Source organism: Pomacea canaliculata, linkage group LG10 (assembly GCF_003073045.1).
Source record: "Pomacea canaliculata isolate SZHN2017 linkage group LG10, ASM307304v1, whole genome shotgun sequence".
Classification (NCBI taxonomy): domain Eukaryota; kingdom Metazoa; phylum Mollusca; class Gastropoda; order Architaenioglossa; family Ampullariidae; genus Pomacea; species Pomacea canaliculata.
Window position 1 is genome coordinate 23,812,474 of NC_037599.1, and position 15,534 is coordinate 23,828,007.

The 15,534-nt window shown below is 36.6% G+C and overlaps 1 protein-coding gene across 2 annotated transcripts; it reads left to right on the forward strand.

Moving 5' to 3' along the window:
- Positions 1-3: 3 nt before the first annotated feature.
- Positions 4-15,519, forward strand: LOC112573279 (DNA ligase 4-like). Of its 2 annotated transcripts, none has more exons than XM_025253495.1 (19): positions 4-358; positions 767-844; positions 1,195-1,296; positions 2,547-2,762; positions 3,738-3,830; positions 4,243-4,347; positions 4,864-4,970; positions 5,271-5,416; positions 6,470-6,680; positions 7,056-7,338; positions 7,800-7,967; positions 8,074-8,211; positions 8,675-8,830; positions 9,920-10,037; positions 10,347-10,479; positions 11,656-11,791; positions 12,172-12,272; positions 14,192-14,344; positions 14,795-15,519. In XM_025253495.1, exons 1-19 carry the CDS (start codon positions 155-157, stop codon positions 14,928-14,930), a joined length of 2,784 nt encoding a protein of 927 aa, XP_025109280.1. In that variant the 5' UTR covers positions 4-154; the 3' UTR covers positions 14,931-15,519. The 2 variants fall into 2 exon arrangements, with proteins under 2 accessions (XP_025109280.1, XP_025109281.1); XM_025253496.1 differs by having other exon boundaries at positions 2,547-2,627.
- The last annotated feature ends 15 nt before the right edge of the window (positions 15,520-15,534 follow it).

Consider the following 15,534-nt stretch of genomic DNA (forward strand, 5'->3'; position numbering starts at 1 on the left):
CTCCCCTGACACTTGCTTTATGCGTTTAGACTCGCAAGACTCGCGTTCAATTTGAAAATGTGGTATCCTGAGTTTTCTGTCAGTCATTGTCCACAGGCGAGGAAATACATACTCAGAATTTAACTGGACTTTATTTTTCTGAACCAGCTATTAAATGGCAGACGCAGCCGTGTCATCTGATGTGAACCCTACATCAAGCACAGTAGCAAGTCTAGTTCCCTTCGCCGAACTCTGTGGTCTTCTCGAAAAAATATCCAAAACCCAAGGCAACGATAAGAAAAAGCGCGTGCTGAAGGATTTTGTTGATCGCTGGAGAAATCTTCACGATGACTTGCATAAAAAAGATTCTGATACCACCGTAAGTAGAAAAATACCTGTTGTCCAAAATGAAGATGTTTTCATCGAAATGTGAAAATACAACGCTTAAATTCATATCCTCACGTAGGATACTTTGATGCCTAATTTGAGTAATTGCACGAGAATCGACTAGTATAATGCGAAGTTTTAAAGACGAAAACTGTCAGATAATTGACTGGCTTCTCAAACTATCAGTGAATTCGAAGAACCCTAGATGATCACTAGCTCCTGGGTGAGAATATTATAAGATTCAGTAAGAGAGACTGGGCCACGCCCCCGTTTGTTTCTGTTCCAAAGTTGATTGCACCAAGCCACACACACACCATCCTGTGTATAAACTACTTCTTAATGAAAAGAGATACATGTACTTTGATGCACACAAATGTGTATGCTTAACTGTAATCGGCAGATGGACTCCTTTTATCCTGCCATGCGACTGCTGCTACCACATTTAGAACGAGAGCGAATGGCATATGGGGTCAAAGAGGTATTTTTTTTAAATTAAAGATTATTGTTAAGAATGGTATAGAAGATGTTGATAACTTAATTAAAATTTCATAGCCATAGAGAAGTGAATCACAAATGGTTTATTATGTCTAGGGCATAGCACTGGAAAGAGAGGCTAATAATTTATCTCTTTCTGCTACCTTTTATTATACATGATAAATAAAGTGCCCACTACTGTTGGTTAGACAAAGTAAGATTTCAAACATTGGCCTCCCAAGTGAGCTTCAAAACACCACCTTTCCAAAGTCTCCCTAAACATTAACTATATGAGTAAAAAAAGATACAACTTCTGGATTTTTTGTGTCATGGAATTTGAATGATTTCTCCCAGAATGGCTTAGCACGGCTTATGATAAAAGTACTGTGTCTTGCTAAAGACAGCCAAGATGCCCAAAGACTTCTTAACTACCGAGCAGTAAAGACAGTGCAAGGGGTGAGTTTGTAATTTGTCGATAAAAGGGATATAATTCTTAGGGTACTTCTTTTCAGATTATAGTCCAATAGAGTTATGTATGTTGCTAATGGGTCATCTGCTTAAACAGTAGGCTATAGCTGATTAATTTTGTTTTATGAGGTTGTGCACATATGCAGAGGCACTTATATCATTACTTGTCATACTCTTATTATTCTTAATAGTTAAAATAAATTAAAGAATATATATGTAACAGGGTTAGATGCGGGCTTTTCCCCCAATCCTTCCACAACAACAAGACGCAACACTCTAATGGGTTCCAGGTCGTTTATTCTAATGTCAGTCGATAGTGCTGGCTCTGGTGAACCTCGACACAAACACTCTCTCTCCGACGCTCGACGCTCAACGACCCTACTCGTGTGTTTGGGAAAAGGCCCGACTACCGCTCTGTCCCACCGCGCTATACTCGGGTACCTATGACATCTACCGTTCCTCTTTCTCACGGTCGGTCACATCAACCTCTGACTGCCACGACACTCAGTCATTCAGCACCGGTGTCCCGTTGGTGGTAAAGAAAACAAAACTGTTCGCACGGCCGTGTACCGGTCTTTCAATTAACACCTGCACCTGTGAAGTGGCGACTGCGCTATCTCACTAACTTCGCCCACGACCCCGGCCTGTCGTCCGCCCCCCCCCCCGATCGGCGATCACTCGTCACCCACCTATTGTTTCAACTTGCTCCCACGCCGCCCGTCATTGTTTCACTGGGTTGGCACCCGGCCAGCGACCACCCCCCACCCATCGCCAGCCTCCACCCTCCCTGTGTGCGTGTATGTGCCTGCCATCCTCCATCCCACCTCCATCCGATGTCCCACACCACCCACACTACCATATATATATAACAAAAATCTATTTATCTGACATTCCCACTTTGTATTTTGTGGTCATTCCTGTGAAAAATATAGCACATACATTCACATATATATCATATGTTCATACGCACACACATGCACATATTCAGCGACACATATACCCTTATCCTTACACCTCTTATAAATCTTAATAGTTAAATTAAAAATCGCTAACAAAGAAGTATATTAAAGATCTTTTTATCTGATATTCACACTTCGTACTTTGTGGTCAGTGCTGTGAAAAATGTTGCTTCATTTGAGATTAGCACAAATAAGGAGCAAATTATAAGGTTTAGTTCTAAGAGAGATTTATCCATGGATCTGCTTACATTTCTTTTGTACATCCTTATTCTTTAACAGGATGCTGGGGATTTTGCCAGCATGGCTTATTTTGTGCTCAAAACAAGATGCCCATCTCGTGGGTCCCTGACCATTCAACAGGTGAATGAGGCACTTGATTCCATTGCTACCAATAATGCTGCAAGGAAGAAAGAAGCAGTGGAAGAAAGCATTCTGTTTCTTTTGAAAAATTTGTCAGCTGTGGAGCAGAAATGGCTAGTTCGCATGATTGTCAAGGTTAGAGCACTACTCTGCTGAAAATGAAAAGGTTTTTGGTTGCCTGTTGTAGATCATTCAACCTTGACATATTCTAATGGATGATGATGATGATGATTATTTCATTGACTGAAAATAGAGAAAAACTGCTGTGATAAAATAGACATAAGAATGTTAACGTTAAATCTTTAGAAACTTAGAAACTTTTGTAAGCAAGTCCTTCCCTCTCTCTTTATCCTTTTATTCAAAACACTGAGATCTAGGTCTTTCTGATTTGAAAGAAACATTACAAACCCCTCCAGTTCTACCTTCATCTTCTCTAAAACATGATGTTTTATTGTTGATTTAAAGTTGTCAGTGTTATTAAATTCAATTAAAAATTTAAATTAAGTAAAAAATTTATTTTGAGCACTTGCTTATTCTTACATATTGTTGTTTGGATTATGCAATGTAAACAGTTATATCTTTCATTTTAGATGTTACAAAAGCAGTGGTACCTTGGCACTTGGCTTAAACATTTCATGCCTCAACCAATATTTTCAAGAGAATTCATTTTTTTGGTGCTCAACGACTTGCTCAGCACTCAACAATTGTGCCATGCTTACCTGTGATGTTTTGGAAACAAAGGAGAAATAAAGAGGTCATTAAAGCAGCTGATGAAACAAAAGTCTCAAATAGTGGAATTGATGCAAAAGTTATTGCTGATGTTGGTAAATGAAGAAACAGACTCAGTTTTTTACGTATGCCATACTATAAAATACTTTAAATAATACAAGGTAATTAGGTATTAGTTGGTGCCAGAACCAATTAAATACATTAACATTATTTCTTATGGGAGTTAAAGTACTCAGCTTTTAAACTAATCAATACTCATCCACCCTCTGAGGTTGTGGCAGAGTGCGAAGGTACCATTGTAATGATTTTTTAGCCATTTTTAAAAAAAAATAAACTTCTCTTTCCAAATGGATTGTATGTAAAAGTATTGGTCAAAAACAGGAACTGAAGATGGGATTGAGCCAGGCATCTGTATTTTCAGTGTATCACACTGATGCAGAAGATTTCTTCAATGTCAATAACAGTTTGGAGAAGGTGATACTATCCACATTTAACTGTTTGTTTTGCATTTGTTTCATTTTCTGAGGTATAGTTCAGGAATGGAATCCATGTTAGAGCTAACCTTTTTCTAATTCTGTACTTGTACATTAAAGGGGTTAAAGCCTTGACCTTTGGTCCCAGCTTTTCAATTAACCTTAGTCTTGATGATGTATAAATGTCTACATACATTCATGATGTGTGACCTCTTTCTGTGCATGCTAATCTCTTGAGAAGGGAAAATCATTACTAGATCAGTCTTCTAAGACATTTTAAATTGGTTTTGACCTCTATAATTAGAATCACTTAAAATGGTTAAACTAATAAAATATAGGTGTATACATAATTTAATGTTTATTGCAGCAAAGTGTATTTAGCAGGGATTTTTTTTAATACTGTTTGTGCACAGGTATGTCGACTGCTTCGCAATCCAGCAACAAGAATGCATGAGATCGGGATTTCTATTTTCTCTCCTTTCACGCCCATGCTTGGGGATCGAGGTACACCTGATAAAGTAGGCAATCTTTATCTTGTACTTAGCACATAAAAAGTTCTTAATTGTTTCTGAGTAGTAAGTTATTGTGAAAAATCCTTGCAGGGCTTGACGAGAGAGTGGGATGGGGGGTCTAATGTACCAGGGCTTCCGGCTATGAAGGGGGGCTGGCCTTAGTCAATGGATTTTTTTTTCCTTCTTTTCAAAGAAAGATTGAGGTAACATTCCTCACTCGGGATTTTTTTACTATGGAACAGGGTTGTACAGGTTTGATCCCTCAACATCATTTTTCCTCATTTATTAAATACTTACATGCAAACAACTCTAAGTTCTAGTTGGGATGTAGATCCTAGTGCACTTGTCCTAATGTTTACAGTCTATATTACATTATTATTATTTACTGGAAAAATAATTTATAATTACAATTACAAGGGGTCCGAAGAGGTCGTCTGCCCCAGGGCCCGTGCTGGCTCTTGGCGGCCTTGAGTCCTTATATTTTAAACAAAATATATTGTTTATCCATTTCTCCTTCTCCAGGTTGAGAAGCTGATGGAGGGTCGGCCATATTTGATTGAAACAAAGTTTGATGGTGAGCGTGTTCTGCTTCATAAAGATGGAGAAGAATATAAATACTTCTCGCGCAGGTATAGTAACAGGCCTAGCCATTCATCTTTTTACTTTAATTGCAAAATATAAAGTAAGCTGAGGGCAGGTACATTTTAGTACTTGTAAACCTGCAGTTTTCCCTGTCAGTAACTGGTCAGATTAAAGGCACCTATCAGTTTGACTGTGATAAGTTGGATTAAGAGCACCAAGCACTTTGGCCTATCAATGACTGGTCAGATCAAAAGCACCAATTACTTTCTTTGTCTTACCCTCTCTTTCTTCCCTTACCCTTCTTACACTGAAGTCATCCATTGGTGAATCCAGGTGTTTTTTTCCAGTGGCAATGAATACACAAGTGTATTTGGGGCTACACCTTTTGATGGCACGCTGACACCGTACATTGCCAACTGCTTCAAGCCAGAGGTAAAAACCTGCATTTTGGATGGTGAGATGCTGGGTTATCATTCTGCTACCAAGACATTTGGTGAGAAAGTTGTAAATAGAACATGTATTTACTACATTTTTTTAATCATCTAATTACTGAGCTCAGACATTCACATGAAATAGTGACAGCCATTGCTCTGCTTCAGGTTATGGTTCTTTGTTTATTTATATTTTTGTTTAAAAGGATGGGTTGTGAGGTATTTGATGTTGCTACTGTTAAAAGAATTCCCTGGCCTACATGTTAAACTTAAACTTTAAGCAATCATAATTAGTAATTTTAATCAAGAACTTAGTCACCTCAGAATGATGATGATGTCAACAACAATTGCACTTTTATAGCACAGTTTACCACCCATGAAGATGAGCTCAGTGTGCTTTACAGAAAGACCACAGACCATGCAGTCTAAAGTCCAATGAATGACAACAGAAATAGCAAACATCTGAAGCGGTATCATGCTTACTCATAATAACTGTATATTATTCTGTAAGGAGGGATGCAGTATGTAGAATATAGATCAAGCAATTGGACTGAAGATTTTTCTTAGACAATTACAATCAGGTCATTTCCAGCAGTGACTAGATTTCCTTATAGAGCATCTTCAGATTGTCTTTTGCAGTCTATATAAAGGTATTTTAAAAGGCTGATATAGCAAAATATAATAATTTGACAAGACATAGTTGTGTTTGCTAAAGCTGGAGGTGTGTCTGGCTTGAAGAAGGTGTTTTGACTCAACAGTGAATATGTATCTTGAGGAAAAGAGAATATACAATTAAGAGAGCAGAGTGCTCAAAGAAAAAAAAACTACAATGGAATCAAATTCCACTGAAATTATATGCACTTTAAGAAGAACCTCAACCCAGGATATAAACCTAACTGTCGCTAATATATAAGTTTTACCATTGTGCTGCCAAAACATCCCAGCATTTGTCATGGCTGCAATTCTTAGCATTTATTTTGTTTTTATTTTAATTTAAAAATTCTATTAATACCTTCAGGAAAGTTAAAAATTCCAACATTGTATGAAATGCCTTTGTAAGATTTGCAAAAGAATGCATAAACCATAAAAATGCTGCTTACATGCTTTTTCCACAGGATCCAAAGGAGAGCAGTTTGATATAAAATCTCGTGATGTAGTTGAGGCCAAGGGTTATCAGCCTTGTGTTATGGTATTTGACATCTTGTTGTACAATGACCATGTGCTTACCAACTTGCCTCTGCGTCAGCGACTGGAGTATCTTGAGAAAGTGATTGTTCCTGTAGATGGCAGGATTCTTCTTAGCCAGCATAAAGAAGCCCGCACAAAGTAATGCAATGGTTTTTCTAACAGTTTTAGATATAATCTTTTCATATAACTCGTCCCATTTCCAGTAGCATTGCAAATGCTAGATTGTATACTTTGCATCTTGTTCACTCTAACCATTTTTTTTTTTTTTAATTTTGAACTGACGGAAAATATAAACTGTTCTTGAATCATCAGGAGTTATGTATTATGTATTTAATATGTAATTATAATTATGTAATAACAACTGCAAGCACATCCACAAGGATGTGCAGGTGCCTACACACACTCACACACAGATGTCTGCTGATATGCACGTACAAGAACTGTCAAAGATATCTGCCTCGAAAGGTAATAGCATTATGTAACCACCTTTCCTGGGACTAATTTGTTTTTCAGTCAAGACTGTGTAGATGCTTTGAATGATGCCATTGACAATCGGGAAGAAGGTATCATGGTTAAAGATGCAGAATCGACATACAGACCCAACACACGAAAAGGCGGCTGGTGGAAACTAAAGCCAGAGTATGTTGGGGGGCTCATGGATGAGCTTGACTTGTTGATCATTGGAGGCTTTTTTGGGGAAGGCCACCGTGGGGGTATGATGTCGCACTTTCTTTGTGGAGTTGCTGTTCCTGAAGCAAATGGAGAAGAGCCAAAAGTATTCTATTCCTTCTGCAAGGTGGGAACATGCAAAGCTTTAGACATTCCTCATTTATTTTCTTTACCTTTAGCATTGCTGTTTGTATTTCTTATTCAATGTATAGTTTGTTTTACTATAAGGTTTCTTTTAAAATCTTGTTTTTGAAGAGGTGTTCTACTGAAGCAGAAATGAAGGAAATATAATGTAATTACTTTTGTGCATCACATTGTGTAATTGTTATTTATTTTTTTGTTATGGATTTGTTTTTTTAAAGTTGCCTTTTCATGTTTACCATATGTGCAGACTTATAAAACTCGTAATTTCTTAATCAATAATAGTTTTTTAAGTGTCATTATCATGCAAAAAAAATCTTACATGTATAGCCATTTCTTTTCATGGTAAAAAATCATCAGCAAGATTTGTACCACATCATCATAGACATGTTTAATAAAATGGATCGATTGATTGTTTGATGATTTCTATTTTTATTGTGCTTTTAGGTTGGGTCTGGATATTCCAAAAATCAGCTGAGAGAATTTAACCAACGGCTGGCTGAACACTGGCAAGTGTTTGATAAACGAAAGCCACCTGCATGCATAGAGCTGGCATCTGGGTTTAAAGAAAAACCAGATGCTTGGATACAACCAGACAAATCATGCATAGTGCAAGTGAGTTTGTGGGGTTTTTACACATATCCCATGAGAATTTATTGAAACAGGATACAAGACTGATTTTAAGCTTCTAACTTTTTTCCCATGTAATGACTTATGATAGGTGAAGGCAGCAGAAATAATAGTCAGTGAACGATTCAAAGTTGGATACACGCTTCGTTTTCCAAGAGTGGAGATGATTCGAGATGACAAACCATGGCATCAGTGCATGACTACTGCAGACATTGAGGATCTTAGACAAGTGAGTCTTTATGACCTGGGAACCAAACTTACCCATAAAAATAAGGAAAAGCTTGGAACAGGCAAGTTTGGAAATAATAAGCAAATAAATTTCATTCATATTTGTGCAGACCTTGGATTTGGTCAGACTGACTCGGTCTGGTCTGGTCTAGTCTAGTCAACAACTGGCTGAGGTTAACAATAGTAGAGAGTAGATGGTTAAATCAACTGGCTCCTCCATTTTTCTCCATTCATATAGAGAATTTTTCACCTTTTTTTTCTGTCTGCTTCTTTGCCTAACATAATTCACTCTGTTGTTTGTTTTCTTGCATTCTTTTCCTGGTGTCTTCCTATAGTCCACAGTTTTCCTCAATTAAATGCTCTCTTACACACTTACACCTCCATAGGCAGACACAAAAAGTTTGCTTCCATTTCCAGGGTATGTTTGCTTCAAGATATTAACAAGTGTTGTCTTCTGTGCGTAGAAATCAGGGGGCAAGCTGGCAGGATCCCGCATGGAGCTAGCAGGTGTTGAAGAAGGAGCAGGCCGTGGCAGACGTAAACGCCACATTGCTCCAAGAGTGCAACATCCCAAGCTGATGGCTCGTTTTCAAGGAGCTGATGTGTCTAATGTGACACAGGTGAATGACATTTTATGCTGTCTTTGATCAGTTTTGCCATATCGAATGCTTACATGATGAGTTCAGTGTTTGATGGAAAAGGGAGATAAATGTCCCATGTGGTGAACACACGTTTCTCATTTTAACTGCAGGTTAGTTCAGATAAAAAGGGCACGAATTTTCGCTTAACTCTTTCTATACAGTTAACACCCAGAAATCAAACATCTTCATAGCTACAGCTCATTTGCATCAATACCCCATGAATGAAATCTATCATTGCATGCAGGCACTTACAACCCAAAAATACACCTCCACATGACTAGAACATACATGTCATATCTGTTTTTCGTGAGTACATGGGTACACTTAAATGTGTCAAGGAATGTTGGGTCTTTTGAAAGCAAAAACCAAAAGTCTAAATCTTTTCATCACATCAAGAAAGGCTGGTGAAATGTAGAAACTAAATTTTGTGCAGAAGGCTTTGATACAGTCAGACATATTACCTGTTTATTTTTCCAACATTTTAGAAAGACTGTTTGGTCCCTAAAATAATTTGTGAACTACTAATAAATGAAATTCTGAGTACATCAGGTTCTTCCAAAAGAGCTGATAAAAAAAATTGCTGCAAGACTGTCATCAAAAGGATTTTTCAATGCCCATTTTTTCAGCAAAAAGTTACACCTGTAGTTTAAAATTTAAAAAAAACAAAACGTTACAGACCATTTGTGTACTTGGTTGAACATATCAGAATTATTTGGTGTAATCTCTGATTTGTTTCTAGCTAATTTTTGCTGGTGTTTCATTTTGATCTTTATCAATCATCTGAAACCACACGAGTATGTAAGGTGAAGGCTTGTCCACAACTAGCCATTCTCAAATTCTTAGATATGTGGAAGAAAAGGTTTCTGGTTTAAAACTATCTCATACCATTAAATTTCTTTTTCAGATATTGCACAGACTGATTAAGTATGTTTTTCATTTTTATTGATGATTGCATAATTTGTAGATGAGTGTTTTTCATAAACATAAGTATAAGAATTTTATAAACATAGACCTCACTTCTTTGACAGATCAACTGGCCTTGCTAGTTTTGTTCTTTCCTTTGTGCAGGTATCACATCTTTTGTCAGGTCGAGAAATTTGTGTGATAAATGGACCATCAGATATGACGAAAGATGAACTGGAACGAAAGGTGGCTGAAATGGGTGGAATCTTTGTGCAGAATCCAGGTAGACATTTCTTAATAGATAAAAAAGATATCAACTCTGAACATTTTTCAGGTTGGCATTCCTTGATAAAAGCATGTTATCTTTGCAGCTTTTTGTTGATGAGATATGAAATTAGCTCTAAAATATCCAGACAACTATTTCTTGATGAAAAATATTATATTAACTCTGTACCGTTTCTTGGTGGGCATTGCATAATATTACAGGATATTAACTCTGTAAACTTTCAAGGTAGGCTCAGTGATATTACAATATAATAACTCTATATTAATGTGATCAGCATAACTAGCTTCTTATTCAAATCTGTTAAAGGGAAGACAACATTCTGCATCCTGGCAGAGAAGACAAATGTTAAAGTAACAAATCTAATCAAGACAGACAAGTATGATATTGTCAAAGTCAGCTGGTTTCAGAAGCTCCTAGACAGAGGGCAGTGGGTGGACTGGTAAGTTCTTTTGGGATGAGTGGGTAAGCGGGGTGTGTCTGTGTGTGTGAGTGCGTGCCCATGTATATATACTTGCATTATGTTGTTATGCATGATTCGTTTTTTTACTTACGAAAGAAAAAATACTGTTTATACATTTGCATAATCATTTTAGAACAGATCATTTGAATATTTTTCTGTAAATGTTTCTATTTGGTTTTGTGATATTTTTGTTTTCTGTTTTTTTGAGATTATCTCTCGAAGGACTTACAATATGATTGTTATTAGCAGATAGTGGCTTATATGAGCTGATATTTATATCATGCTTATGATATAGATGCTTGCTGCAGAGGTAACAAAACTGGAATAAAAGGAAATGAAAACAGTAGGGGGTGAGGATGACACAAAACTCATATGGGACATAGCATGGCGAGAGCTGACACCAGACAGAGGGGAAGATGAAAAGTACTGGTCCCAAGAAAAACACCTGCTGGTGTTACTTCAGGACAAAAGCATCAGAGTAGACACTGTTCACACATACAGTCTGGGCTCAGTCTTTCAGATAGGATTGAAACCATGACAGAGAAACACCACGAATGCCAAAAGAGTGCTGAAGTCTGTGTAAAAGTAAAGAGTGGTCACCAGTATCAAATGCAGCTGTCAAGTCAAACAATGCAAGAAAAGACATTTTGTCATCATCAGCACTAAGAAGTAGATCATCGATAACCTTAAGAAGTGCAGATTCAATACTATGACTTTCTATAAGCAGACTGGAATGGATTAAGGAGATAATTTTGGTCCATATGTATAAGAAGCTGAGAAAGAACAATTTTTTTCCGGAATTTTGGAAGAAAAGACATTTGATATTGGCCTGTAATTGCTTAAACAGTTGTGGTTTAGAGACGGTTTCTTTTTTGAGTGGGTGAACAATAGCTGATTTGAAATTTAGGGGAAAGGGACCAGATGTATGAGAAGTATTTATGATATGAATTATTTGTGGTATTAGGACATCAAGGAAATCAGCAAGCAAGAAGGAAGGAACTGTAGGAGCAGTGGCTTTTCCAAGCAAACTGCTTATAGCATTAGATAACTGTTTAGTTGTTGTGTAGGCAAGGATGTTTTCAGAGTAGAAAATAAACTTCGCACAATACATAAAAGTAAATTAAAAGGTGTTGAAGTTTTTCTTTGAATTTTTAGGACACCAAGTGACATGATCCATGCATCGGCAGGTACTCGCAAACGATTCCTCCAGGAGTTTGACCAATATGGTGATAGTTTCACTGAAGATATATCTGAAGAGCAGCTGAAAGATATTTTTCATGCAATGGACCATGTAAGAAGGCTTAGCTCTTAACTCAAGTGTGAATAGAGTTTTGGGGAAGTGGATAGCAAACTCTATATTTTTTTTTTTAGGGGGTTGGGGGAGGGTTGCAGTATGATGTGTGTACATGCTTTCATATTCACCGGCATGTGTATATTTTCTACTTTGAGTAACATCATGTATGTACTGTTCCTCTTCACATTCTGTATCTTGCACTACATCATATACTTGGACATACTCCTAACTACTTATCAATAAGGCTAAAGTAGCATCCTCTACTACCAAACCTTTGGGTAACATCTTTTAGTAGCAATCCTCTAGGTGACATTCTCTAATATATGTCTCAAAAAAAAAAAAAGTGTGGAGTATTAATGCAGATCTGATTTGTGCAGAGTGGCACAGATATTCCCACAATGAAACCAGAAGATATCGCACAACTTGAAGAAGAATATTTTTCAGAAGATTCTCCATATGGACTTTTCAGAACGTGCAGGTGAATGTGCTTCTTTTTCCTATTATCTCTTACCAGTTTGTTTTTTTTTTTTGTGATTGTAACCGGTGGGGGGTTGTGGACTGACAACAACAGTCCACCACTCAAACCAAAAAGGCAGGGACAGTCAGCAGGTGTGCAACCCTTTAATGCTTTCACTAAGGACACGGCTGTATCGCATGTCTGTGCTCCTTCTCTCATCCGCCGTCCTCTCGTCTCCTCTCGTCATTCTCTTAACGTCCTCCCCTGTCTTTGTCATCACGTTATTTTGACGTCACATCAAATGACATCCAGCCCTCTACATGATTAACATCATACTCATCCCTACCAGCAAACGTTCCATCAGTTTGATGCTCTTCCCTGCAGGTGATTTTCATAAAGATTTTGTGATTCAGGCATTACCAAGAGCTGTAATCAGAACTGTAGCCATTCCATTTAAGTAATGGAATGATATTGATTTTTTTCTAGCCATAGAATAATTAATGTGCACTTTGCAGTAATAGCCTTCACCAGAGGGAGAATATATTTACACACTGCACCCATGCTGTTAAATACATAATTCTAATAGCCAGCAGTGACCATGTGTTGTATGATGATTAGACTGGAGAGTAGTTGTAGCCAATGATCTGTGGTTGTGTTCAGCTTTTTCAACCTGCATATCACATGATAAGCATATTAGGATCATAACCCTTCTGGCAGACAAACAGCCTCAATGCTTAGAGGTTCTGATTGGTTTGTTTAAATAGTAAAGGTTAATAAGGTCTTAACCTCATTCCTTATCAACAAAAGTGTACATTAACTGGACTTTTTGGTGCTATGTTCACAAACGATCATGAGAATTATAAAACCCTTCTCAGTTCTCTTTTTACTGGTACTAAGTTTGGTCTAAATAAAGACGGAAATTAGTAGTTTTTATTAAAATAAAAATAAACAATTAACACAGTTGGGTTTTAAATGTTCACTTCATAGAAATAGTACTTGATAAGTGCCAAATAAAGTATAAATTTATTGATCAATTGTATTGTATCCAATAGTATGATTTTAAACTATGCCATGACTGATTGCCTAGAGTTAGCTATTGGTGTTTCCTACTGGGTCAGAACCAGCAGTGACATGGTCTTTATTTTTTATTATTATTATTTCATAAGATAGACTGGCCCTATTAAATTGTGCCAGATTTGTGAGAGATGAAATACCATAACCCAAAGTTTAAAAATATAAACATGATGCACTTATTGTATTTTTCCTGTGAACTTGAAGATGAACAACTGGTGAATTTATTTCCCATTTTATGGTGAACTTATTTATAGTCTTTTTGAAAATAATTGAATTATGCAGACTAGAATCATCTCAAATACATCATGAAACTATAGCTCATTTCCACATTGCTAAAAAAAGTTTACATAAGGTAGTACTTTGTAAGTGGGTGCAGTAATTGTTTTTGCATGCTGAGAGAAATAAAGTAAAAAATGCTAGCAAAGATGTCTCCCATGAACCAGGATAAAATACAGTATTTTGGCAGTGTCAGTAAAATTATTTCTTATTACATTTTTATTTTATGCGAAGTAGTAATGGTCATTTTCAAGCACAAGACCCCATGAAGTGCTCATGCAGTCAAGTTAGTTGGGTCATCTGCAGGCATCATATTAAACACTTTTTTGTTTCTCTCTTTTCTTTTGTTCATATTCATGGTGAATATAAGAGGGAATGGTTGAGTCAACCCTCTTATTTTTTGTAATGTCATTATTGAGCCCATTTTAATAACAAGGCAGTGAGGGATCAGTGGTTAGATTTCTTCTACACATTTTTTTATGGCATCACATGAAATAGGTCAATAAGTAATCATATGATGCAGATGTTCCATCTTTAGTCTTTAACAGGAGGATGGGAAAATACCTGAGCTGTGCTTTCTGTTTCGTTAGAATCTACATGGATTCCTATATGATTGTTGGGAATGATTCCACACACATTGCAACTTCTAGCCTGGATCTGCTTGCCATAGAGTTACGTTTCTTTGGTGCCACCATTTCCAGCAGGCTGGACAGTGATGTGTCACATGTCCTTGTTGACAAAAGGTATACCAAACAATATCCAGCTGCTTAAAGATCATATTTTGCAGTCCCTGCAGAACTGAAGAAAAACAGTTTGTATGTTTTGCCAGTACAAGCTTCCCTTATACTGTTAATTATTTGTAGAAAAACAATATTTTATATAGGCTATAGTAGATAAAATAAATACACACCTCTTCTTTCCAACAGGAAAAAGTACATGTACAAAGTGGTTTTTTTTTTATTCGAGGGGCTTTTAGTGTCATAATTTTTTTTATCTGTGGGCAGCTGCCTTAATATTCAGAGCTTAATAAAGGCCAAAATATTTTTAAGGGAAGTGGGTATAATATTTTGTGTTTGACAATTTTTATTAAAGTGTCTTAATATAACAAATAAGAATGCTCATGCATGCAAACATGCCGAGACTATGGATCTATAAATATTTATTTTTATGTAACATCTGTCTATTTGTTGCAGAGACTTAAGTAGGCTGGAACAACTTAAAATAGTTCGACGTGGCTGTAAGCGAAAATTCCACATTGTCACAGAGGAGTGGGTTCGTGCATGTCTGGAAGAAGGGACACTATGTGCAGAGAAACCCTATGAACTTTGACCTTCATAATTTTGCTGTGCCTTCTACAAACTCTTAGAATTATAATGAAGGTGAATTTGTACATCCCAAGTGCAGTAACACCATCATGTATGCTTGCTTAAAAGCAGGCTGCAGTATTCCATTGTGAAACAAAGAGTTTACATTACAAAGTAAATATTCCAGGAGCTGTTACAGCTTATGTGGGAGATTTTATGTCAGCCATTCCCAAGATTGAAAAGGGAATTGATATAAAACTGTTAGCAATGTTATGATCATTTTGATTACTTTAATATCAGACAGTTTCTAAATGATATAATCAGTTTCTGACCTGTACTGCTTTGAATATTTTTTATCTTTAGAAAGTAGAGAAAAAGAATTGTATAAACTTTGAGATAAAAAAAATTGTTTATAGTTTGAATTATATAGTTCACATTTACTTATGTTATACAGTGATGAGGGTAAAGAAATTCTGCATGTATTTTCCAAGTGAATGATATCAAAAAATCAATGACTTTGTTGATTGAAAAAAAATTGATAAAGAGATTTTGGTTAAATGCCTGTCAGTATTTGTGTACTTGGAACCAACAAAATTTTGTCTGTGAGATGCAAACTTGTAAACATTGCA